The 27,828-nt window shown below is 39.8% G+C and overlaps 1 protein-coding gene across 1 annotated transcript in view; it reads left to right on the top strand.

The window, feature by feature from the left end:
- The first annotated feature begins 1,239 nt into the window (after positions 1 to 1,239).
- Positions 1,240 to 27,828, top strand: part of LVRN (laeverin) — a 46,527-nt gene continuing 19,938 nt past the window's right edge. Inside the window, 11 exon segments of the mRNA XM_058165983.1 lie at positions 1,240 to 2,388; positions 9,569 to 9,711; positions 11,985 to 12,124; positions 12,126 to 12,140; positions 14,926 to 15,052; positions 18,611 to 18,765; positions 22,589 to 22,702; positions 23,856 to 23,993; positions 24,643 to 24,708; positions 24,804 to 24,869; positions 27,485 to 27,645. Of these exon segments, the coding sequence (XP_058021966.1) occupies positions 1,757 to 2,388; positions 9,569 to 9,711; positions 11,985 to 12,124; positions 12,126 to 12,140; positions 14,926 to 15,052; positions 18,611 to 18,765; positions 22,589 to 22,702; positions 23,856 to 23,993; positions 24,643 to 24,708; positions 24,804 to 24,869; positions 27,485 to 27,645 (1,757 nt within the window). The 5' untranslated portion in view covers positions 1,240 to 1,756.

Genomic DNA, 27,828 nt, shown 5'->3' with positions numbered 1-27,828 from the left:
CAGGATACTTGCTAGACCTTGTGATAAGAGCAAAAAGAGATTATTTTTGAGCACAATACCCAATTGGATGTAAACATTTAAAAAAAAAATGGAGGAGGAGTTCAACTAGAATAAGCCACTAGGGAAAATTGTATAGTTGTATAGTGCCACTTCACTAATAGAATGGTTTACTAAACATAAGGCGTTTCATTTCTGTCAAATCAATGTTTACAGTTTGATTATGTCTGTGTACAAAGAAAAATAGTGATAGAACTTTAGCTAGCATAAGTTTTCCTTCATTTTATTTATTAAATATAAGGCAAATAAATTCAGATGTACCCTAACTAATTTAGAAAGAAAGACCAAAAAAAAAAAAAAAAGGGAGAGAAGAAGCCTCCAATTAAAATTTCCCTGGAAAGAGCCCGTAGCACTTTTCCCTTTATTTCATCATACTGATAATCAAAATGACCCCCTAGGAAACTATGAGATATGGTAGAGTTCTGAAGGTTTAAATTAAAAATCTTTTAAGATGTGGAATGTATAAACAGTCCAACGTAGGTGGAGCATGTATGGCATAATGAAGTAAAGCAAGGACACAGCTCCGGAGAAAGTTTGAAAAAAGGAAGACCCGAGTCATCTCTGTTTGCTTTTCAGGAACGTAATTCTCTCACCAGACTTCAGAGGCCCCTGCCTGCTACATAATATACAAATAGTAATCCACCAGGCATTCAGCTGGAGAAAGCTATTACAGAGATCATTGTTCTCACATTCTTTGTCATATCACATCTTCAATTTCACTAGTAGTTATGAAGCATTTTTTGAAAATATTTCACCTCTTCACAATAAACTTTCTTTACCCAAAGTTCTTGGATTTTTTTTTACCCTCATAAAGCAGAAGGTTTTTTTTTATTTTTTTTTAAATTTATTTTGTCGAGTACATATTAGATAATATATATAAGTATAAGCATGAATTGAATACATAAAATGATTACAATTAAAGGGAACATTAGGACAAGGACGGTAGGCACGCTGGTGCTCTTATGCTCAAATGTTCTTCTCAAACGTTCAAGTTACAGTTTGGTAAAAGCTGTTTTATATGCCGTAGAGCTGGTTTTTAGACCTTCCTGGACCAAAACTGCTCCAGCATCCCTTTCTCTTTCCGTGAAGAGTCCCAGCTGACACGTTTAGGTACATTCTCTATTCACCGTCAGCCCACTTCGCCTTCCACTTTAGGGCGCCTGCCGCCGTTTCTTCCTAAGGAAAGGAAAGGAAGGCTGGCGGATGAGAAGCCTCCCCCGCCGCTGCTGGGTCACAAGCCGAGGAACGCCACCCCCAAAGGCTTCCTCGGTCTTCCGGAGAAATAGGATAGCCGGGGATCCCGGGTGGGGTGAGAGTGGGGTTGTTGGTACTACAGAGGCGTTGGGATGGGACTATGGGTGCGGCAGGATTTGCGCCGTTGAGCGCTTAGTCAAAGAGCGCTCTACTTCGAGAAGATCTCGGTCTGGAAGCTCCGCGATGCAGCCCAAACTGAACCGAACTGAATACTTTCTCGGCCAAGTGTGGTTGCCGATGCCTTCGGTCCTAAGTTTCTAAAGAGGCCCCGAGGCGCTCCCCCCCCCACACTTCTCGGCTGTTTGGCGAAAGAGGCGCCCCACCTCTATCCCTCCTCCCTCCCTCCCTCCGGCTTTTATTTCGCCCCCCGCGTCTTTCAGGCGCAACTCTTCGCTTTTTTGTCTTTCTTTCTTTTCCCCAGCGGCGAAGGAAGCCAGGCGTTGACATGAGCGCCAAACTGCGCTCGGGTTTCTACCTGGGAAAGAAATCGGCGCTGCTGCTGGCCCTGCTCCCGGCCGCCTTGCTGGTGGCGCTCCTAGTGTTGGCGATCCTCTACGGGCGTTGCGCGCGGGGACCGAAAGAATTCGAGCAGCCGAGCCCAGCCGTTCCGACGACGCCCTGGGCCAACGCCAGCGCGGAGCCCACGGCCCGGCCCCCAGGACCCTGGGACCAGCAGCGCTTGCCCCGGCACGTCACGCCGATTCACTACTCGCTCCTGCTCTGGCCTCACCTGGCGCCCGGCCTCCCCAAGCCCCGCACGCACTCGGGACAGGTGAACATCACGGTGCGGTGCCACGAAGCCACCTCCGCGGTGCTCCTGCACAGCGCCGAGCTGACTTACCGGAGCGCTTCAGTGTGGGGTCCGCTGGAAGAGGCGGCCGCCAACTCCACCCGCAGCATCCCGCTGGGGGAGGTGTGGACGGCCCCTGGGAACCAGTACCTGGTGCTCGAACTGCTGGAGACCCTGAGAGCGGGCAGCCTCTACGAGCTGCGGTTTGCCTTTCAGGGGAAGATTCAGCCGGAGCCGGAATACTTCGGGCTCTTCCTGAACACCTACAAGGACGAAGGCGAGAAGAGGTAAGGTCTTGTTCCCAAGGATGCTGCTTGAAGGCTTATAATAGGGCCGGTGAGAACTCGCTATTTTGAACCCTATCCGGGAAAGAAAGGCAGAATGCACATCTAAGGAGTTATTCTAAGGCCACCCTACCATTATCGTCAAGAAGATAAATATAAGAAAAAGGATGCCCTGTTTCCAAAATAGAATGAAATGAATTTCGGTGACAATGCATCCAGCTGGTTGACTGTTTTTCAATAATAAAGGGTATTAAGTAACACTTCTGTGATCAGCTGATACTCCCTGTTATTGCCCAAGACCTTTTGTAACTGCTGCGCTGTTGGCTACTTCTTGTTCCTTCTTGGAAGAAAAAGATACAGGATGGGACAATGGTACAGATTGATCATACAGGGCCTGCATTTAATGTATGTGTGGTCCAGCCAGCTGTATTGATTCTGCCGTGAAGCACCCAGTTTAGAACATAGAGAACATAGAATAATAGAGTTGGAAGGGACCTCAGAGGTCTTCTAGTCCAATTCCCTCGAGCAGGAGACCCTATATCTGTGATGGCGAACCTATGGCACGCGTGCCAGAGGTGGCATGCAGTGCCCTCTCTGATGGCATGTGAGCCATCGCCCCAGTTCTGCGCTGCTGCGGATGCATGCACACCTCCCACCAGCCAGCTGGTCTTTGGGTCTTTGCTGCGCATGCGCAGGGGCAGACTGCCACCGGGGGTGCATGTGCATGGTGCATGCAGGGGTGTGCATGCATGCACAGGTGTGGGGCACATGCATGGGGCCATGCACAAATTGCATTTTGGGGGTTCGGGCATGTGTGCTTTGGGCACTCGGTCAGGAAAAGGTTAGCCATCACTGCCCTATATCATTTCAGACACATAGTTGTCCCATCTCTTTTTGAAAGCCTTTAATGATTGAGCAGCCACAACCTCTGAAGGCAAGCTATTCCATTGGTTGATTGCTTTCACCTTTAGGAAGTTTCTCCTCAGTCCTAGGTTGCTTTTCTCTTTGGTTAGTTTCCATCCATTGTTTCTTGTGCCTTTGGAAAATAGATTGACCCTCTCATTTTTGTAGGAGCCCCTCAAGTATTTTATTGTGAGTTGTGAGCGCTATTTTATTGTGAGTTGGGAGATGTTTGGCAAAATTGATTAAACGGAAAAATGGGCATGCTTGAATTTGCTTTTTAAATCCTGTCAGCACTTCTCTAGATAAAAAGTGAAAGATTGTCAAAAAGGTCACCAGTATTGTAGAGCTGGGGCAATTTTTGCACTGTCAGTTTGAAACTATCTCAACATTTCCAATGGAAAAAGCATGTTAAAGAAATGTTGGAAGAAATGTCCATCTGGGTTCAGTTCCAAGTGGGGAGAAAGACACTGGAAACATGGAAGCTGTTTGGAAAGATGGTTTAATGGTGGACAGGACCACATGGTTTGAGGTCCTGGGCAATCAAGCACCTGGGTAAGAGAGGGAGAGAGATGTATACCATCTCTTGGGCTTTGAACTTGCTTCCTGTTCCTGTGGCAAGAAATGTATCCTGATTGGTTGTCATGGGGCCATGCAGGGGTAACTTTGTAGGTTGTCTTGAGTTCCAGGCTTGGTTGAATCTTACTGGGTGATGTAATGAAGGGGCTTTGGGCAATTCCTATAATGGCTTAATGGCTTTGTCCTGGTTTGGATCTTGATTGAGGGTTAATTATATCAGCCTGGAGCTGAAGGTCTTTTGTAGATAAGATGGCACCAAAATATCTGCTGGGCTAAGTTTCTGTGTCCCTGAAGATTTCTATTTCTCTTTTAGGGGAAATATTCTGCCTCTTTAATATTTCGTAGAATATTTCATTCTTCTAGGAGAGGGGTGGGTGCTAACTTTCTACAGAGGCATGGATGACTTTCCTATCTTTTTGTAGTTTGGTTGTACCAGTAGGATGAAAGGTGGATGTCTCAACTCTCTTCTCCCTGAGATCCTCTGCTATTTGCACCCTGGTGCCCCCACAATTTCTGTCCTAATGTAGCTGCTTAGTGATTCCTGCTGCCATTGCCTGTCAGTCACATGGATAGATTTACCTGATGTTTTCCCACAAAACCCTTGCATGTGAGACAGGTAAGAATTTTACAGGCTATGCCATCGTTGAAGAATAAACAAAAAAGTAGAGAAAAATAAAGTGGATAAAAATGAAATAAATTCAGTAGTGTAAGGCATGTGACAAGGCAGTCAGCACCCTTTCTCATTTAGAAGGACCTCATTCTCACAAATGAGGTATTTATTTTGTTAGATTTTTATGCTGTCTTCATTTTATAAGGAACTCAAGGTGGAGAACTTATCTAATATTCCTTCCTTCTCTTAGTTTCCCGACAACAACAAGAACCTAAGAAGTGGTTTGGGCTGAGAGAGAGTGACTCACTCTCACTCTGCCGCTTTTTCAAGCATGAAATGGGACTAGAACTCAGAGTCTCTTGGTTTCTAGGCCCACACCTTAACCACTACTTGGTTTAAAAAGGAGAAAGGAATGTCAAAATAACTTGTAAGAATTGCATGCAAAAACAGGGCTGGAGGAAACAAACTTGTAAAGCTGCAAGCATTGCAGATAACATTTCAGAATAATCTCCCATGGAATGTTACAAAAGACAAGAGCGGCTGTAGCAAATTACAATCTGGGATGGACCTGGTAGTAGGAAAGGAGGCCAGAATGAGCAGTGACACATTGCAAGATGCACCAAAGCTGAAGTCAAGATGTTTGTTATTTATTTGCACAAGGCGAGCATTCTTTTTATTTGAAAACTTGTTGAAATTAAAATAAATCGGCTTTCTTTTTCTGCAATGCCCTTGACAATCCATGTTGTTTTATCTTCTGAGCAATGAGACATAAGGTCAACTCCTCTCCTCATTTGGCAGCATGCTTGCTGTCCAAATAGCAGCGTGTTTTGAAACATGTAAAAAACTAATCCACTCTTTCCTATCCTGGCACTCTCTCTGACTTGTGTGGTTATTCTTTCCTGGAATTGTCATCTAACACATCTGGAAAACACTAGGTTGGACCAGGCTCATCCTTTACTTCCTTGAACAAATAGAAATTGTGAAGTATTATAGGTGGGGCTCATATATTCTGCTAAATCCTGGTGCATTGAGCATGGTGTGTTGACTAATCTAGAGTTGACCGGATTCCTGTATAATGCTAATACATAAAATGGAACTGGGTAACTTTTTTGTAATCAAAAGTAATACAGGTACTCCCTATTTAACAACTATCCTGCTTGACAATTGTTTGTGATCCTGCTGAAAAAGTTACAGTTGTTGCAGCATCCCTACCATCATGTGATTGAGCTTTGAATGCTTCACAACTGGCAGGCATTTAGCACCATTGAGGCATCTTGCAGTCATATTATTGGGTCCTTGAGTGGCTCAGACTGCTAAGACAGTCTGTTATTAACAGCAGCTGCTTGTAATTACTGCAGGTTCAAGCCCCACCAGGCCCAAGGTTGACTCAGCCTTCCATCCTTTATAAGGTAGGTAAAATGAGGACCCAGATTGTTGGGGGCAATAAGTTGACTTTGTATATTATATACAAATGGATGAAGACTATTGCTTGACATAGTGTAAGCCGCCCTGAGTCTTTGGAGAAGGGCGGGATATAAATGCAAAAAAATAATAAATTGCCGTTTGCAGATCTTCACAGCTTCTCAAAGCAAAATCAATGAAGAAGCTGGTAGTAAAATTGCAAAGTATGTTCATGTGATGTTTCGCTTAATGACCATGTCACCAAGCAACGGTCTTGCTGGTCCCAAATGTAGCAGTTTAAGGGAGGACTACCTGCACTAACATTTTCCCCCCCTGAAACTGAGAACCACAATTTAGAGCAAATCATACTGCATACAGTATGTGGAAAGGGAGTTGGTGTTTTGAAGGAACTTTTGGGAATTCCTAAGAGAGAGAGAAAGGAGGAAGAGGGAGAGAAAGAAGGAGAGAGAGAGAGAGAGAGAGAGAGAGAGAGAGAGAGAGAGAGAGGGCGGGGGGGGGGAAGTCTGTCTACACAACAGTTTGATGATGTTTCTCACATCAAGATGGTGGAAAATTGTAACTTTATTTTTCAACCGTCAGGGTAAGATGGGTGATGGTGGTTTCCAGGACTGCAGCTTAACCACTCCTCTCATAAATCATGATTTACAAATGACACTTTCTGGGTTTATGCAACGTTACACTAAAATCAGACACAGCATGGGAGTTTCCTGCCTGGGGACATTAAGCATAATATTTATAGCATAACACTTATTAAAGCTGCTCTGAAAAGAGCTTAACCATGTAAAACATAATCGCCATGGTGTGTGGCATGTAAAATATGATTTATAGTTCACCGACCTGTCTTTCCTACTGTAATTTAATCAGTGAAGCTGCCATGCCTTACTATGCAAAGCTTCAGAACTCCAGATGAATACAAGAAACTTCCTATATATGAAATTGTCAGGGAGCCCATTAAAGTACATTTAAAACTGGGTAAGTTTCAACTATAACATGAACCATAAGGCGTATGGAACATATTGCAATGGAAAAATAATGACTTGAAGCTACAGATTGTCTCCCCCAGCCCTCTGGCTCTCCCACTTGCACAGATAAAATAAGATCAGCTTGAGTGCTGCAAGATCAGTGAAGTTTCTGCTGCCCCCAAAGCCCTTTTAATGCTGTTGCAGCAAAAACCATGAGGAAACCCTAATCTCTTCACATACAAATTGGTGTGGGTGTGAGTGGAGGGGGTGGGGTTGGGGAAGCCTCAACAAGGAAACTTTGCTAATAAATTGAGAAACTGCAGGCATTCCATGCTAATCCAGCACTCGAGTTGCCAGTTTATCTTCATGTTCCATCCTCCTCTTTAACAATGGAACCCTCAGCTGGTCTGTCTTGTTGTGAGGGTGTGGCTTTGGTTTTACAATAAAATAACTTTTTTTTACTTCCACACAAAGCTTCCCTAAAACTTGTTCATGAACCAGCTCTCTTAGATTTCCCACCCCGAACCCCAAAGAATCTTTTTTATTGGTCGGTGTGTGTGTGTCCTGTTTCTTGGAAAGAATAAAGAGTTGCAATTGATGTACTCCTTTCTTTGGCAAATTTCCATGACATCTTTATCCATAAAGCTGTGTGTCTGTGTGTATATATACACACTGTATATGTGTGTGTGTGTATATAATTTATGACTAAAGAGAAAGTAAAAATAAGAATGAAAAACTGGGGCATGTTTAAAAGACTTTGCATCAGAGGTGGGTTTCAGCAGGTTCTGACCAGTTCTGGAGAACCGGTAGAGGAAATTTTGAGTAGTTTGGAGAACCGGTAGTAAAAATTCTGACTGGCCCCACCCCCATCTATTCTCTGCCTCCCAAGTCCCAGCTGATTGGGAGGAAATGGGGATTTTGCAGTAACCTTCCCCTGGAATGGGGTGGGAATGGAGATTTTACAGTATCCTTCCCCTGCCACTCCCACCAAGCCATGCCACACCCACCAAGCCACACCCACAGAACTGGTAGTAAAAAAATTTGAAACCCACCACTGCTCTGCATGTATTTTTTTAAAAAAACCTTTGTCCTTGATTACATTTTCTCATTTTTTGTATTGGAATTAAGATTGAAAAGTGAGGGTTTTGACCTAAAAAAACACAAGTAGGTATATTTAGCTTGAGTCCATATGCTTTAAAGCATCTCCGCTTTCCATTCACCTAAAGAGAAGTAGCATTTCTGAAACCAAGAAGGACTCTTCATTTCTTTAGAAGAATTTTTAGTTAAACTAAGGGTTAACAAATTTGCTTTGAGAAATAGCATTCATAATGCCAAATACAATGGCATGTGCATTGTAGAATACAGTATTTCAGCAGCCTGGATAGTAACTCCCCTTGGACTTTATTTATATAATGTTTCGTGCCATCTACCATTAGAATCTTCAAAATAATGGAGCATGAAACCTTTGTATGGAACATGTTCATTTCTTTGGGTGGTAAATTAGACTTGAAGTGGCAAGTCGGGGGAGACAGGTGCATTCCCATCTCCAACTTGGGACTGAACAGGCTGAAGCTGAGTGCCAAGTTAGATGCACTGTTTGCCCACCAATGTTCTCGATCAATTCCTAGGAGATTTCCTACCTCTAAATTGGTAGGAAGGGAAGCAGGAAGGCACCACCCCTGAAGGGATAGGGCTATGATTTGAGGGTCCTTGTGGATCCATGGTTTCTGATACAACAGGTAAAAGCCTATATAAAAGGGCCTTTGGTTGGTATAACATTTAAACCTTACCTGGTTCCCATCACTGAAATATATTGTACTTATACTATTGCCCTGTGTTTATAGTTATTTATAGTTTTGACCAATAAACTATACTTTCACGACTACCTGCTCCATCCAGAATCACTGCAACCTACTGGATCATATATGAAAAAAATATTTCTAGTGGCCACCATTCATCAATCAATGCAATCCCTGGTATCATTCTCCTGTTGTTCCTTGTTGCTTCTGAGGATCTGCTTCAAGCATGGTCCAGCTGCCCATTGCCTAAGAAAGCTTTCAGTATTGCCTATAGCAATAGGCAATCATGCATTTGAATGCCTTGAGTTATGACAGGTGATAATCAGTGGTGTTTCCTGTTCTGTTTCTGTGATCTGTCTTTTAATATTAAGATTGACTCAGCCTTCCATCCTTCCAAGGTCGGTAAAATGAGGACCCAGATTGCTGAGTGCTGACTCTGTAAAAACTGCTTAGAGAGAGCTGTAAAGCACTATGAAGTGGTATGTAATTCTAAGTGCTATTGCTATTGCTATCCCCTCCCTGGAAATTATCTGGCTTGACTGTTTTATCTTTTGTACTTGATGGTGGCTGATTCAGTCTACTGAATGCCTGATTTAATTTCATCATTGGGTTAAGTGAGTCAGAACAAATGTAGTTGTAGTGTAAAGGCTGATTATAGATGGTAGATTAGGTGATTTGGAAGCAAGTAGGTATGGATGGCAGTCTGTAAGTTTCTTGCATATTGGGATGTTAATGTCCCGTGTATCATTTTATGATGACATCAAGGATGTAAGGCTATGTGTGGATAACTTCATTGGCTATTGGACTGGATTAGAGGAGCACCACCTTGAAGGTATCTATGCAAATATCTGGTTTTGTTTGCATGACTGTTTTAAAATGATTAAATTGATTTCTATTTGTATTTTAATTAGGTGGATGATTGTTTCACAGCTACAACCAACAGCTGCAAGGCATGTTTACCCATGTTTTGATGAACCTGCAATGAAAGCTACTTTTAATATCAGCATTGTTCACCATCCCAGCTATGTTGCACTTTCCAATATGCTAGCTTTAGGTAAGTAAAGATTTAACATAAATAAAGTCTTATTGAAAGTGAGCACAGCTCATGCTGGTTTCATGAACATACAATTTTGTAGCTTTCTTAGTACAATAGGGAAGTGTTAACACTGTACAGTAATTCTTCTGTAATGTTTTTTCCACTTCCATGTTTGGACTATAGTTATGGAAAATCTCAATCATCTCCCATCCAAGTACTAATCAAGCCCATCCCTGTTTAGCTTCTGAAGCCGAACTAGATGGCAATATTATGTTACCCAGGTTGTAGCAACAATAGTACCATAACTAAACAGTAAGATACTCTGGATATGTAAAATCTGAATGCTAGCACATTAAAAACTGAGCTATTTGCTCAGCTTTGATTCCCCCTCCCCTTTATTTTCATTTGTTTTGCTTGCCCAGTTTTTCACAGCAATCACATCTGGAACAAATTCTATCTCAATGAGTTCAGCTACAAATACCAAAGAAACTTTGCGGCTTGATAATCAAGTAGCACCAGATTGGAAAATTAAATATCCGTCCAACTTGATGTTGCTTATAACAAGTGTTTCCTGCTGCTATACTAGAAATATAAATTGATAAGTGCAATAATATTCATACGCTTTTGGTGGAAAATAGAAGCTAGATTTACACACTATCTACGACACAGGAAGCACTTTCATATATGATTCTGAATTCACTCGCATCTTTTGCAGATGCTTCAAGTTGGCTGTGTATTCCAGAAAGCTTTGGTTTTTTGCCCCTAAGAAGATGAAGGTTGCTTTCATGAGAGATGGAGATAGGGGAGTCTGCTTTCATATTCTTACCACATCAGTGGAGAAATTCAATTTTTTTTTTACTACCGATTCTGTGGGTGTGGCTCGGTGGGCATAGAGTGGCTGGGTGGGTGTGGCAGGGAAAGGATATTGCAAAATCCCCATTCCCACCCCACTCTGGGGCCAGACAGAGGTGGTATTTGCCGATTCTCCGAGCTACTCAAAACTTCCGCTACCAGTTCTCTAGAACCTGTCAGAACCTGCTGAATTTCACCCCTACATCACATCCACCATGAGGTTGGGCATGGTGAGAAGAGTGATTGATCCAGAATCACCTAGTAAAGTTCCATGGCTGATGGCGGATTGTAATGTTACTATCTATGTAACCTTTATATCACAGTGGCTGTCTTGGAGAAATGCGTTTATGAAGGAGGTTATGAATTTCATTGCAGAGTTTGAAGAGACTATGAATTATCCTAAGGAGTGGATTTCAATTTTAAATCTTCTCTGCTAGAAGAGAGAGTATATAGAGAGTATTGGTGTATTATTGGTAGAAGCAAATATATTGTGCCTATCTTACCCATCAGTATGCAGTATGATAGAAGCAAGCCAATTTTTTTGGTAGTTGCATTACTGGACTTTTGAAATTTTAAAAGTGCCGACTGGCGACACCCAGGGGAAGGGCCTTCTCTGTGGGGGTTCCCACCCTCTGGAATGAACTCCCCCTAGGACTTCGTCAACTTCCGGACCTTCGAACCTTCCGCCGCGAGCTTACAACACATCTATTTATTTGTGCAGGACTGGATTAGAATTTTAACTTTAAATTTAATTTTAATGGGGTTTTTATCATTTTAATTGTAATTTTAAATTTTGGGCCTAGTTAAATAAGTTTTTTAATTAGTTTTTATCTTGTATTATATTTGTATTTTTATCGGGCTGTAAACCGCCCTGAGTCCTTCGGGAGATAGGGCGGTATAAAAATTTGATAAAATAAATAAATAAAATAAATAAATTTAAGGAATTTCAGGCTTAGCCCATTATTTTTGACTGACTTTATTTTAAAAAGATGATGTTTTATCTCTCCCCTCCCATAAGAGCTGAAAATCTCTGTTGCTGAACTTGATAACTATAATGTTGGGATTGTTGGAAGTGAAGACCTGACATGGGCTATGGATTCCTCAATTCTGCAATGCAATATGAAGTATATGGAAAGTAATAAACTACACTATTTATTTATGAAATATGGTATTTTATGTACGTAGCTGATATAAGAATCACTTTGGCGTAGAGATTAAGGCATCAGATTAGAAACTAAAAGACAAATTCTAGATGTACAACCAGCTGGGCGCATTTGGGCGAATCAGCCCTGAGAAGAAGGCAATGATAAACCACTTCTGAAAAACCTTGCAAAATAGTTGGGGACTTATGCAGGCAGTCACCAGAAGCCAAAAAGTGAGTGGAAGGTACAAAAAAATTAGCTAACATATATTTGGGTTGCTTCTTTATTTTTAAATAGATGTATCTGAGTACAAAGATGTCAATGACAGTGCACTGAGTGCTTTGATGAATGAAACAACACCAATTAACTGGACTATCACAACATTTGAAACAACCCTGAAAATGTCTACGTATATCACTGCTTTTGTAGTCTGTAACTGAAAGAGGCAATCAGGTAAATAAAGCTCTTGAGATTACATTATACTATCAGTATGTATTTGCATTTGTGATTAAGTTTTGTGTTACAGCAGACATTCCTGAATTTAATTGATTTAGTAACACACACACACACACACACACACACACTATTGCTGATGAAGAAATAAAGGGGGATTAGTATAGATCTATTTTAAGCTTTTTAGCTTTCATCAGCTAGCCATACCCTTACTTGGATTCGAACGTGGACTGCCTGGATATTTAGCAGTAGTATTAACCTCTGAGCCACAAGTTCTCCTCCGTTTATCAGCTGAGCCAGGGGAGAGATTAAGTGTTTTTCTGTTGAAGCACCTGGTCTGCCCCAATGTGGGAGGCAGGATACTGCTTCCCTCTTGCCTTTCAGCTCCAATCCAGGAGCCCTCAAGCAGTCACATTTATTATTAGCAATATATATTTGGTATAAAATGGTTTGTCATGAATGCAACTGCTTGAGGGCTACTGGATTGGAGCTGAAAGGTGAAAAGGAAGCAGTATGCTCCCTCCCACATTGAGGCAGACCAGGTACTTCGACAAAAAAACCATATATATATATGTGTGTGTGTGTGTACATACACTCACACACACACACTCACACTACTGGTATATAGGTCAATGAAAAGACACAATGCAACCGTGTGCACGAAAGTATTCCTGAGATTTCCCCTTTATAAAAAACATTATAATAAATGAATAGGTAGATAACATGTTGTAAAGCAAAGCACCAGCCTCTAAAACAGGGGCTGGCAACTATGGCAACTTCATGACCTGTGGACTTCAACTCCCAGAATTCCTGAACCAGCCCGAAGTCCACAGATCAAAAACTTGCCATAGTTTCCCACTCCTGCTCTAACTTCATCTTTATTTGCAGCAATTGCAAAAGTCTCACTTGCGTGATAGAATTTTGAATAGTTTACCTGTGATAAACATGTTTGCATGTTTGCTTTCGGCTCGGCCTTGTCTCAGATTAAGACCAGATGATGCCCTAACCCTGGCTCACCAATGTTGCCCCCCTCTCAAGCCAAGAGATGGAAACAAATGTATTATCAGACAACACCTTCAAAACGAATGTTTAAACTTTTTTTACTCCCTGTGTGAAAGAAATATTTTATAACAATGCAGATTAAAGTTGAACACAGCAAATAAGGACAATTACCGGTACATTTTTTTTTTACTGAACTTGAGTGTGGCAGTGAAAGAGTTAATAGTATCATAGCCAGAGGAAAAACTGTAATACCTTCCCTTCCCTTGGTGCTCTGAGCAAGTGCTTATTTTTCTTAATGATTAATTCAGGATTGTCTTGCCAGTTTAAATATGATTGGATGCAAACTTGATTTTTACCCACGCTTAAACTGGAATCATACTTTGCGTTAAACTAACATTTAGTTTGATACAATTGCCCTATCTCCAGGATCATATTTTTACAGTTTTATAAATATCATAAGGGTGAAGCCATATAAATCTCTGGGGAGGATATGGTTCTGGAGAGCTGGTACTTCAAGAGAAAAAGCACATTTCTTGCCTCCTGTAAGATTAATTACAGTTTAATCACAGTTTAATCAGTGGGACTTGCACTTTACCTATCCCACTTGATTGTACCAGATGGGAAAAACAGTTGGCATAAAACAGTCCTTCAGGCCTTATGCCATGCAGAACTGTTATTGTATCTCAGACCTTTGTAAAAGGTCTTTATGGTTCAGATAGTTAGCTGAACCCACCTTCTTATAGTTCATTCAGTAATTAGGATTACTTATGCCTTAGTCACAATTCAGTTGGGCGTCTGCAATTTGCTGTACTTGGAAGAATCTGCTGGAAGTTGCAGTTGGTTCAAATAGAACAGCCTGAGAAGTTAATTAGAAATGCCTCTTGATTTCACTGAATGAGGCCATCATCACACTGGTTGTCATTTGGTTTCCAGTGCAATTCAAGCAGCATCAGAGCTTATCTTAAAAGCCCTACATTGTTTGAGACCTATATACTTGCAAGACTGCTGTCTCCTAGAGTTTTTTTTCTATGCAATAAAGTCTAGTGGAAAGAGCACTTTTTGAACCCCATCCACGTGGGGTTGCCATCGCCAAGGACCATGAGGTCATACCTTTTCTGTTGCTGTCCTCTTCTTTGGAATTGTGAAGGTAAGCTCCAACCTAATTGGCATTCAGGAAAACCACTAAGGCCTGATTGTTCCAGAAAGCTTTGGGGTTTGATAGTGTAGTAAGTCTTTTCTGTGTAGAAGGCAGTAATAGTTGTTCCTGATTTGGGGATATATATTTTTTTTAAATTCCTTGTTATTCTTTTTGTATTATTTGTGAGCCACTCAGAACTTTTTTGCAATTGAGCAACATAAAATCATAGTAGACATAGTCAGTCACGTGTTATTCTAAGCTAAAATGTGAGTATCCTAATTTTAAATTAAATACTGCAGTCAGCCATTGTGGTTTGCAAACCTTAATATGTAATTTACTGTGTTATGTGAAACCAATCAACGGTTGCCTTTATTCGTTTACATTTATATATTTATCAGATTTGCATGCTTTCTGACTCCCAACAACACTAGTTAGTCACAATAGTTAAGGAAACTGCAATGTACATAACAATAATAGGTAGATAAAAATGCTAAATCTAGTCTAAACATATGGCTGACTATATGAAAAAACTAAAAGGTATCAGAAGATGTAAAATATAAAATAGACATACACTAAAGGAAAAAATGGGATAATTATGGGCTTGATTCTTACTATCTGAAATAATACTTCTGTTCTTTCTAATAGATACGTATTTGGGCTCGGAAGGATGCAGTTAAAAAAGGATTTACTAATTATGCTTTAAATATCATAGGGCCAATATTTTCATACCTGGAAGACTTACTAAACATCAGTTATCCTCTTTCAAAAACAGGTATGCTAGCTTGTTAGCTTTTAAAAATGTTTAAAAGACTATTGTGACTTGCAAACATAGTAGCTTCAAAAATACTGTTGTATCTTATTTCTGACCTTAATTTAGTAATTTGTAATGTAACTATTAAAAGCCTGCATTACTATTGTTCAGAGAGTCATTGGTTCTTTGACAATTAACATTTTGATGCATACCATATTTTATTATATTGTATTTGGAATATTTATTACCTTGCTTCTCTGTTTGAAAAATGGCTAGAATGACTTACAATAGATCATACAAAAGTTTTTCAAACAGACAGTACACAAATGCCTATGGCAGGGATCCCCAACCCATGGTCTGTGGCTCAGTTCCAGGCCGCAGCCTGTTGGGAACTGGGCTGTGGAAGTGGTGGGCTAGTGCACATACATTAAGATGCATTTGTGAAAGCGGCGCATGCGCGAAACCATCCCCTCTCCCCTCCCTGCCTCTACCAGTCTACCGAACCAGAAAGGTTGGAGACTGCTGGCCTATAGAGTATCACCAAACTTGTGGGAGTTTGATATTTCTGGATTACCAGAATGTTTAAAAGATGGCCAGATGCAGCAGCAACTACAGTCCTGCTCATCAAAAAAGGCTCCGCTGAAAGATGGGGGTGAAATACCAGGCCTTCCTGTAATAGTCTCCATTTTATGAGGGCTGTGAAAATATTTATAGACCCCTCACATCCTGGACATAAACTGTTTCAACTCCTACCCTCAAAATGATGCTACAGAGCATTGCACACCAGAACAACTAGACACAAGAACAGTTTCTTCCCAAATGCCATCACTCTGCTAAACAAATAATTCCCTCAACACTATCAAACTATTTACTAAATCTGCACTACTATTAATCTTCTCATTGTTCTCATCACCCATCTCCTTCCACTTATGACTGTATGACTGTAACTTTGTTGCAGTCATATCCTTAAATAAATCGTATCCTTACGATTTATATTGATATTGTTTCCTGATTGCTTATTTGTACCCTATGACTATCATTAAGTGTTGTACCTTATGATTCTTGATGAATGTATCTTTTCTTTTATATACATTGATAGCATATGCGCCAAGACAAATTCCTTGTGTGTCCAATCACACTTGGCCAATAAAAAAATTCTATTCTATTCTATTCTATTCTATTCTATTCTGTTCTGTTCTGTTCTGTTCTGTTCTGCTCTGCTCTGCTCTGCTCTGCTCTGCTCTGCTCTGCTCTGCTCTGCTCTATTCTATTCTATTCTATTCTATTCTATTCTATTCTATTCTATTCTATTCTATTCTATTCTATTCTATTCTGGAGTCCTCTACTCTTATCCAGAGGTTCCATATCTTGGTAATTTTAAGATGCATGGACTTTTAACTCCCAGAATTTCCCAGCCAGCCTCCATGCAGCTCCCATCTTGCTATAATTACTGTTACATTTCAATGGATTTTAGTTCCAGCCGACTGAATGTGAATACTTTTCATTTGGGAATTTTTAAAATACTGCTCAGGATTTAGCTATTTATTATTAAGGGAATATTTTGTTTTGTTTTTGTTTGATGTTGTAAGCTGCCCAGAATCCTTTGGGGTTGGGTTATAAAAACAAACAAACAAGCAAGCAAGCAAACTGCCCAGTTTTCTGGGATTCATGTTGTCAATGTCTTTAGGAGACTATGGAAACTCATGCTAATATGTATCAAATTATTACATGAAGCTTCTGCTAGATGCTATATATTGTTTATAATGTCACCCCATTGAGATAGGCTAAGTCAAGAAAAATACACAACAGGATTCCAGGAATCTTATAAGGTAGAACAGTAGAAGTTTGGAAGCCTCCACAAGTTTGTCCCATCTTATACAAAATAAAACCAAGGCATTATAGATTGTTATGAATGAATAGTACATATTTTGTGTGTATAAATTTCAATCCCAGATTGAATCTTGAAAAGGCCTGGGGAAGTTTTGGGTTGAAACACTGTTGAGAGAATCATTATTTTCAGGCTCTTGTGCGAATGCATGTAAGACATTCTTCTAAGTTCCTGTGTAATTCTTAATGTGAGTGACTATGTGTGGACCTAGCATTGTGGTTTATAAATCTTGCTTTGTGGTTTACCACTATGTGTGAGGAGGCCTCTAGACATGGTTGAACAACTCAGTCGTACTCACTTAGCATAATATGTGAATCTTGCCAGAGATAATAAAGTAAACATATTTGAAATTGAAATTGGCTAAATTACATAAAGTAGAATTTGTAGATTTAAGTGAATGATATTATTAATCTTGAGTATCTTGTGGTATGTAAAAAGGATTTACAGTATGTAATATGGATATAATGGAATGCTGTCGATATAATTTACTTGGACTTCAGTAAAGCATTTGATAAAGTAGACCATAACCTACTACTAGATAAAGTAGAAAAATGTGGGTTAGACAGCACCACCACCAGATGGATTCGTAATTGGCTGACCAACCGCACTCAACGTGTAGTCCTCAACGGAACTACATCCACATGGAGGGAAGTATGCAGTGGAGTACCCCAAGGCTCTGTTTTAGGCCCAGTACTCTTCAACATCTTCATCAATGACTTGGACGAGGGGATAGATGGGGAACTCATCAAATTTGCAGATGACACCAAGCTGGCAGGAATAGCCAACACTCCAGAAGATAGGCTCAAGTTACAGAAAGATCTTGACAGACTTGAACATTGGGCGCTATCTAACAAAATGAAATTCAACAGTGAAAAAGTAAGGTTCTACATTTAGGCCAAAAACAAAATGCACCAGTACCGTATATGTGGTACCTTGCTCAATAGTAGTACCTGTGAGAGGGATCTTGGAGTCCTAGTGGATAACCATTTAGATATGAGCCAGCAGTGTGCAGCAGCTGTTAAAAAGCCAACACAGTTCTGGGCTGCATAAACAGAGGATAGAATCAAGATCACGTGAAGTGTTAGTACCACTTTATAATGCCTTGGTAAGGCCACACTTGGAATATTGCATCCAGTTTTGGTCGCCACGATGTAAAAAGATGTTGAGACTCTAGAAAGAGTGCAGAGAAGAGCAACAAAGATGATTAGGGGACTGGAGGATAAAACATATGAAGAACGGTTGCAGGAACTGGGTATGTCTAGTTTAACAAAAAGAAGGACTAGGGGAGACATGATAGCTGTGTTCCAATATCTCAGGGGTTGCCACAAAGAAGAGGGAGTCAGGCTGTTCACCAAAGCACCTGAGGGTAGAACAAGAAGCAATGGGTGGAAACTGGTCAAAGAAAGAAGCAACTTAGAACTAAGGAGAAATTTCCTGACAGTTAGAACAATTAATAAGTGGAACGACTTGCCTTCAGAAGTTGTGAATGCTCCAACACTGGAAATTTTTAAGAAAATGTTGGATAACCATCTGACTGAGATGGTATAGGGTTTCCTGCCTGGGCAGGGGGTTGGACTAGAAGGCCTCCAAGGTCCCTTCCAACTCTGATGTTATGTTATGTTATGTTATGTTATGTTAATATGCTAAGAATTAAATTGTTAAAGTGATTCTTTTTATTCAAATTCCATTAGATCTCGTTGCAGTACCCCTTATGGAACAGGGTGCAATGGAAAACTGGGGACTAATGACTTTCCATGAAACATCCTTACTGAATGATCCAGAGGATAAATATATAGCAAATAAAATGCAGATTTGCCGAGTTGTTGCTCATGAGGTAGCACACCAGGTATGCAGTAAAATATCCTGTACAATACTTTCATTGAGCATTACAATCCAAATGTGACAGTGGTGGGTTGCTACCGGTTCGCCCAAACTGGGGCGGACCAGTAGCAACCCACCACTGTAACATTTGGGCGAACTGGTAGCAGCGAGAAGCTTTGCCCACCCACCTGGACATCATCAAATACGACCTGTACATGCGCAGAAGTGGCATGCGCGCGAGCGAAGCAAGCGAACCAGTAGCAACGGTAAGTGAAACCCACCCCTGAAATGTTACTTCCTAATTACAGACAAGCCTCGATTTACAACTATTCATTTAGTGACTGTTTGAAGTTACAACAGCACTGAAAAAAAATGACTTATGATCGTTTCTTTTCACATTTATCATTATTGCAGCATCCCCATGCTCACATGATCAAAACTTGGGTACTTGGCAACTAGCATGTATTTTTGACAGTTACACTGTTCCAGGTTCATGTGATCACCATATGTAACCTTCCCAGAGGGCTTCTGACAAACAAACTCAATCGGGGAAGCTTAAGGAACAACTGATTTATTAAATTGTTAAATGATTTGCTTAATAACTCTGGGGGGGGAAATCGTAAAATGAAGCGCAACTCACTTAACTGCTGTGTTCCTTTGCAACAGAAATTTTGGGCTCAACAGATCTGGAGAGTAACAAATTGGAAATATTGATCAAGCACTGTAAACTAGTGTTTCTCAGCTTCAGCAATTTTTCGACGTGTGGACACCGATATTTTCTAGTATGCTGGGGAATTCTGGGAGTTGAAGTCTACACGTCTTAAAAGCTGCTCACATTAAGAAACACTGCCTTAAACATTAATCAGGGGAAAAATACTATGCTTGAAGGAGAAAAGGATTCTACAAGAATGAAAGAAGCAGTTTCAAAGCTATTTTTAAAAATATTTGCTTGTATTAACAGCCTCATAATAAATTGTATTACTTATCCTAACATGCAACTAAGATTCAAAGTATATTAAATGAGAGGCCAAAACAAAAAGAAATATAATATTAACATTCAAAAATAATAATATAAAACTAAAATAAAAGTAACAAAAAAAACCTGGTTGTCAGTAAATAATTGAAAAATACCTCCACCGGATTATTATTGTTTAGAATTAATGAAACAACTAACAATATATTGTCTTGATATAAATACACCAGATGAAATAGTCTGGTATTTTCAGTGAGATAATTTTGACGTTCTTTATTGTTCCCTGGAAAAGGATTGTTGATATGTGGTAGATTACAATAAACCACATTTTGCTCTCTGTGAAGCACACAAAGTGTAGCATGTAGGCAACAATTATTGGAAAAGTGGAAAGACTGTTTACATTAAGAGAAGGAGTCTTTGCTTCTTTTGTGACTTCTTCATCCCAAACTCATTAAGAAGTTGTAGCAAGTACAGGCTACTAAAATGAATCTGATTTTTAAAAAGCTATATGATTTTTTAAAAAGCAAGAATGAATGATATATGAAATAAATCAGGACTGTTTTTGTAGGACCAAATGAATGAAACATTACCATATGGAAATTAAGTCTTAAATCTTAAGAAATTAGTGTCTTTCTTCAAGACACTAAAAATCATTAATATATAAATTCTAATTCTACTATTAGATAACAAACCAAAACCAAAATGATTTCCAGGTCTTTCAGATTAAGCAAAGAAGAACTTGGATAAAATCAGATACAGGATTAATTCCTTGGGTGCTGTTAACTTCCGTGTGTGTGTGTGTGTGTGTGTGTGTGTGTGTATAGGTCTTTGGTTGTTCGGGTTTTCTCCCGTGTAAAATTGGAAGTGTCTTGGCGACGTTTCGACGAAGTCTCATTCGTCATCTTCAGGCTTCAACTTCGTGCTTCTGGGAGCAATGTGTGATCACAGCTGTTTCTTCCTTTTAACTGCTAGTGGGGGTTTGAACTGATTGGGTGGGAGCTTGGCTGTGCTCTGATTGGATGGGGGTTTGTGCTCTGATTGGCTGGGGTGTGTCCTGTGTTGGTGGGGGCTTGTTTGTGCTCAGTTTAGTCTGTGTTGCAGGGGGATTTGAGCTGGTGAGCTGCATAGCTGTTGTTTGGCTTTGTGGTCGTGCTACATCTTCATAGTGGGTGTCAGTCTGCTGCATGTATGGATTGGAGGGTTTGAAATGGCTAATGTTGCAGCTGCGGTCTGGCTTCTGGTCCTTGGTCGTGCTTCATGATCAGTGTGGGTTTGGGTCTGCTTTCTGGGTGGATGTGCGGTGGTGACATCCTGTGTGGACCTCGTGAGTGTGGGTCTGGTGTCATTCCTCGTGTTAGGGACTCGTTTGTCAATAAGGGCGGGTTTCCAAATGGCTGGTAGGCGGGAGGTGTCATCTCGTTTGTTCATGCTGTGTGGGCGTTTTTCTATCTCAATGGCTTCTCTGATTATTCTGTTGTTAAAGTGTTCAGTTTTGGCGATAGTTCTGGTCTTTTTAAAGTCAATATCGTGTCCTGTGACTTTAAAGTGTTGGACCAGGGAAGAAGTTGGTTCCTCTTTTTTGAATGAGTTCTTGTGTTCTTCAATGCGTGCACTTATTCTTCTGTTGGTTTGTCCAATGTATGTGGTGGGGCAGGCGGTGCATGGGATTTCATATACTCCTTGATTTTCTAACTCAGTTTTGTCTTTGGGGTTTCTTAGGATGGTGGATATTTTTCTGTTTGTGCAGAATGCTGTCTTGATGTTGTGTTTGTGGAGGATCTTGCTGATTCTGTCGCCAAGACACTTCCAATTTTACACGGGAGAAAACCCGAACAACCAAAGACCTATATACAAACACCCGTGAAAACCTCAGAAAACATATATATATATATATATATATATATGTATGTATGTATGTATGTATGTATGTATGTATGTATGTATGTGTGTGTGAATTACTCCCAAAAGCACGAAGCTGAAGCCTGAAGATGACGAATGAGACTTCATCGAAACATCGCCAAGACACTTCCAATTTTACACAGGAGAAAACCCGAACAACCAAAGACCTACATACAAACACCCGTGAAAACCTCAGAAAATAAATAAATACACACACACACACACACACACACACACACACACACGTATGTATGTGTGCACGTGCGCATGCATCACACACACACATGCATACAGAGCACCTGGAGTAGCATTTGAAGAGATTTATGTAGGAATATAGAAATAGCAACTTGTGGCATGGTGCCTTAGTGGTGAAGTCACTTGCCTTCTGCTCAGAAGGTTGACAGTTTAATCCTAGGTAGCAACAGATGTTTTTCTCCTAGGATGCAAAGAAAAAAAAATGTGCTGGGAACTCCATGTGGTGTCAGGAAAGGCATCCAATCAATAAATGTTCAGTTCCATCCGGTCATCCTGGCTCTACCCTGAATTAACGGATTACAGGGTCCTAAAAAGGGAGACTTGGAATAGCAGCTTGGGGAGGAGGGGGAAGCAATTTTTGCCTTGACTGTAATTAAATTTATCTTGTCAGTCATGGTTTAGAAACTGATAATTACACTACAGAAAATGAGCACATTCATTGACACCCTAATTTTGCATTTATGGGACCCTTTCAAATAGTTGCATTGGATTATGTAAGAAAAGCCTAGATTCCTTTTTCTATAACTCCCTATTTTAATCCTTGTGGCATCTTTAATGTATTTTCTAAAACTCCTATCAACCTATAGATATTGCACCACTCCTGCATGACAAGTTGTGCCCACTAAGTAAAACCTTGAACTGCTCTCTTGCCAGATGAATGAGAACAGCAGTTGAAAGAATGCATTTAAAGACTCTTCCTCCCCTCCCTTCCTGTTTTAAGTGGTTTGGAAACCTAGTTACCATGGATTGGTGGAACGACTTATGGCTTAATGAGGGATTTGCAACTTACTTTGAATATATAGGTCTACACTACATTGAACATATCATGCCACTGGTAGGTGTGAATTAAACCAACTTTCCTGTGTCTCTTTCATTCAAACTCTGCCTTTACTTTTAAGTGCTTTTAAGTTAATGAAAACTATGTAATAGAGGCTCTATGCTCAGAGAGACCTCTGTATTCGGCTACTTTATTTACTATGATATGAAATGGTGAATTCTTCCTCGGTTTTCAAATAGCAGCTGAATGGTCATCTGTTATGGTAGCAGTATTGTATTTGAATCTATATTGAGCACGCAATTGGATTAGCTTCCTTCCAACTTTATAATTCTATACGTATGAGCTTTGTCACAACTTTCTCCCTGCTTCTGTCATTGCTGAGTTGCTAGTGTTATGTGAGTCCTTGTCTGCAGCCTGGTACAATGCAAATAGAAGCTTGGTATGCCTAACTTAGTTTTGTAAACTTTACCAATTTGCACATGCGTTTTTGCATCAAGTACCATAACTGATTGCTTATCAAGTAATTTATAGTCATGGTGTACTACTACTATTTATTTATTTATTTATTTTATTTTTTGTCACAACAATATACATAAGCATCACACAAAATGGTTATATAGTATATAAACATATATATGAGGAAATATGAGGAAGTATAAGCATATATGTATAAGAATAAAAAAAACAATAGGACAGGAATGGTAGGCACGTTTGTGCGCTTATGCACGCCCCTTATGGTCCTCTTAGGAATGGGGTGAGGTCAATAGTAGAAAGTTTTTGGTTAAAGCTTTTGGGATTATGAGAAGAGACCACAGAGTCAGGTAATGTGTTCCAAGCACTGATTCCAAGCACTACTCCTTGTCTTAAATCACACATATTCTCTCTGTATTCACTGCTATTTACTAAGTGCTGTAAAGCAGCACTTAATAGATTAGAACCACTTTATGCTTTAGAGGTGAACATGAAGGCTTTACTAGATGGTATAGTAGGTTCAGTGAATAAGTGGATTGATTGAGAGGGATAGAATTAACATTTATGCTTCCTTTCGGTATAGATTTCAGTTTAAGTAAGTTTTTTTGAGTTTGAAATGAACAAGATTAATGATGTTAGAAAGGAATGCAGAGAGAACTAAATATATTTGTGAATGTTACCATAGAATTCTAAAATTGGGTTTGTATGAGTAAAATTAACATTTGATGGTTATTTGCAGGATAAACTTTTTAGCAAGCAGCTTACACTACCTGTGTTGGCTAAAGATATTCAAGTATTTAATCAATCTCTATCAGATTCAGAAACCCATCAAACAGATTCATTATTAGAAGTGTTCAATGAAGTCCCTTACTATAAGGTAAATCCTGTATTATTGTAAATTTCATATATGATTCATAAATAGATGTAATGGAAAAATATTTTTACAGTGCATGAGAAAAGTAAAATTATCTCAATTTTATAAGACAGAGTTCCCCAACCTTGCTGGGTTGGCGGCCCAGGGAGCGGGGAAAGAGAGGATGATTTTGTGGGAGGGACAAGTGCATGTGCACATGCATGTGAAAGCGCTCATGACGTTCATGGTGACGTGAGCGCGAGTGGGGCTGCAAGCGTTCATGATGAGCCTTGCACAAGTGGGGCCATGAGCGCCCGTAATGAGACTTGTAAAAGTGGGGCCAGGAGTGCTGATGACGAAGCTCACATGAATGGAGCTGTGGGCACCCATGACGATGCTTGCATGAGTGGGGTTGTGTGTACATGCAATGGCATATGCACTGGCCAGCCACTCACATGGCCCAGTGGCAGTTAGCTTGTGGCCCGCCAGTGGGCTGCGGCCCACAGGTTGGGGACTCCTCTTATCAGATCACATAATCTGTATGAAAGTGAAACAATTTTGAATCAGTGGGTACCATTTTCATTCAGTGTATGTATTTAAAATATTTTGAATGTAATGTAAGTAAACATCTTCCTAAGTTTATTAATCTTTCCTCTCTGGGTGTCTATTTTAGGGGGCTGTTATCATCCGGATGCTTTCCAACTTTATGACTGAAGGATTATTTATCAAAGCACTGAATGTAAGTTTAGAAAATATTATAAATATCTTATAATACATTACATTGTATTGAAACTTTACAAACTAACCAATAATCATATTCTTGTTTTACTACAGTCATATCTGAGTGCATTTTCCTTTTCCAATGCCGTCCAAGATGATCTGTGGACTCACCTTCAAAAGGTGGTTAAATTTACAATGCATTTGCTAGACTTTTGATTTTAATAACTTGGGAATTGTTGGCTGTAAGTAAAAGTGGTTTAAACTTCAGTAATGACCATTGGATGCTCTATTCTCTGAAGTCAGCATCACCAATTGTTGCCGACAAATCTCCTTGAATCCCTTGGTTTAGACACCGAATGCTAAAACTGCATGCGGGCGCATGCCCAAACAGAAAGGCGTGCGCACACATGAACATGTGCATGTGGCAATACATATGTGCACATGTATGGATGTGCACATGCACATGCATGCATGTGTATGCGTGGATATGCACCAGTGCAGACATGCACGCATGTGCAGCAGAGACCCGAAGACCAGCTGGCCGGCAGGAGGCAGGGCATCCCACTGGTAGCGTGGCAAGAAGTAACATCTTTTTTCTTTCGTGAGCTTCTGTTTCATCCTTTGCAGGGAAACAGAAGCTCACAAAGGAAACACCACGGAGATCTGACCTGCGGCGACAGCGTGTTTGCCAGCAGAGAGGGGTCTGCATGCCACCTCTGGCACGTGTGCCGTAGGTTCACCATCACGGATATAGGAGATAAAATACCCATAGGAAGAAAAGTGCTCATTTGCACAAGATGTTAGTTGCTATGCCCATGTGACTGCAAATAGGTAGATAAGTTTTGCTACCTAACATGGATAGGAAAAAAAATGGTATTAGACAAAATTAGAACTATCTTAATAATATCTGGGGAAGTTAATTCGGTTAGGATATAATGAGGAGTTTAGTCTCACAGAGGAAACCTGTGAATATAAGAACCAGCATTGGCTCATTATTGACAATCCCATTATCCAGACTAAAAAAAAAGTGAGGGGAGAGGGAGATTATGGCTAATTTTAGTAGGGCTTTGTAGAAAGCAAAAGTTTCAGGATTTTCTTCTTAGCCATTTCTTCATCTTCTAAGTCCCAGCTGAATTTTAGAAAAATGTTCCTTCAAGCTTAATTTTCTCTTTTATATACTGCCTCTCAGATTGTATTAATTCTAGTTTCCATTTACCCTCTTATTAAAATTGTCCCTTTTGTAAGAGTAAGGAACACATGTCTGTCGTGTGGCAGTAAGATTTATGTTCCTCTGATAATATCTCCTTATGGTGGGCAGTGCCATGTATTCATTGTTATGTTAGTGTGGGGACTGGAGCAAACTATTCTGACTTTACCCATGTTTGTTCTCCCAGCCTTAATATTGCACACATATTCGTACTTGGAGTGTTTCTGTTGTATTGGATGTGAACAATAACATGGAAGCCTGTTTTTAAACTTTGAGACTCACAAAGATCCTCAATTATTTTTCTAGGATTTCTTCTGTAAGTGTATCAATAAAGGAGAATATTTGTAGCTCAGGCTTAAAATGAGGGATTGCTTGGTACTCTCTGAGTTTACTTGTTTTCTTGCAGACATTTCATTACTCAAGCTAGGTAACATTATCAGTGCATCATCACAAGAAAACAACCAAGCTCAGAGAGCACAAAGGACCCCTCATTTTGTGGGTGTAACAGATAGGGAAATGCACACAGTTTTTAAAGCTGTGTAATATTGTATATGGGAGAGTTAAAATATTTAATAAGCATAAATATACCTTTGACCTGCACAACAATGACTGAAAATTTATAGAGCTTGGATAGTGTCTGAGAGTGGTTTGTCATTGGATTAATCCTTGTTTCTGATTAGTGGTTAGTAACTATAATAGTGTTTTTATATAGTGACTACAAGGTGGAACACAAGTTACACATAGTAACTTTAAACTGATTTATAGAAATATTCCATTACCTTATTCATGTTTAGTTGATTTGTATCCTGCTTTTCGAAGTGTCAGAATCCTTTTCCAAATATCTGTCCTAACAACATCAACTTTATGTTGTAGCTTGGGTAGAGAGACGGTGCTACATCACCCAATGAGTTTCTGCAACTAAGTATAGAACTTAACCTCACACTGACGCAATACAGTCATACTGAAGCGTATAATTTGCTTGCATCACATTGGCCCTTAAATATACCTTTTTGTGCCTCTAATAAATCGGTACCACTTCATTTGATTGGTACCAAATGAAGAATATGCCCTTGTAACTATGCATTACAATTAACACAGAGCTTGGCTCTTTATTATGCAAGATAGAAGTCTAAATCATAATGGAATTTCAGAACCTTGGATAGTTCCAATAATCAACTATCCTCTGATAATATATTGAGCTGATTTAGAATATCAAGATTATGTTCCTTTTTTGAAGATCAAAGTGTTGATCTTCTAATTTGGAGATTAGCCTTTTATCAATTTTCCATCAGTATCTTGTGTGATGTTGTAGTTCTGCAGAAAGTCTGAATCTCTGCCAGTACCTAAGGAGATTCTTGCTTAAGGGTGCTTTCTTTGACTAAAGTTCAACTCACAGCCATTGATTTAGCATCTAATTCAGCACTTTCATTGCTTTCATATTGCAAGAGACACATTTGATGAAAATTGATCTGCAACGTGGACTTGATCTCAAAACTGCTGGGATCTGAATGATTCATGTTTATTGAAAGTTTCTATATATGTTTTTAACATAAAAACTGTATTTTAATCCTGAACATTTCTTTGGAAGGTGATAGATGAGCAAAATGACTTCCAGTTGCCAACATCAGTAAAAATAATAATGGATTCTTGGACCTGCCAGAAAGGCTATCCACTCCTGACAGTAGATTTCTCAACTGGCAATATTAGCCAGGAACCATCTTTTGCTGAAAAAGGAGAACACAACTCGGAGTACGTGGTTTTTAAAATAATAATTAGAACAATGTAAAGACTTTAAATAGAGATTGAGTGAATGTGTAAAAATAGGGCGCAAATACTAGTTGATGTGTTTGGTGCCATTCCAAAAAATTTGGAAAAGTTTTTGAACACAATAGCAAGGGATAGAATCTCATCAATTACAAAGGTTGCATTACT

Source organism: Ahaetulla prasina, chromosome 2, assembly GCF_028640845.1.
Source record: "Ahaetulla prasina isolate Xishuangbanna chromosome 2, ASM2864084v1, whole genome shotgun sequence".
NCBI classification, from domain to species: Eukaryota; Metazoa; Chordata; class Lepidosauria; order Squamata; family Colubridae; genus Ahaetulla; species Ahaetulla prasina.
Note: the sequence above shows the minus strand (reverse complement) of the source record. Positions and strands in the feature narration are given on the sequence as shown.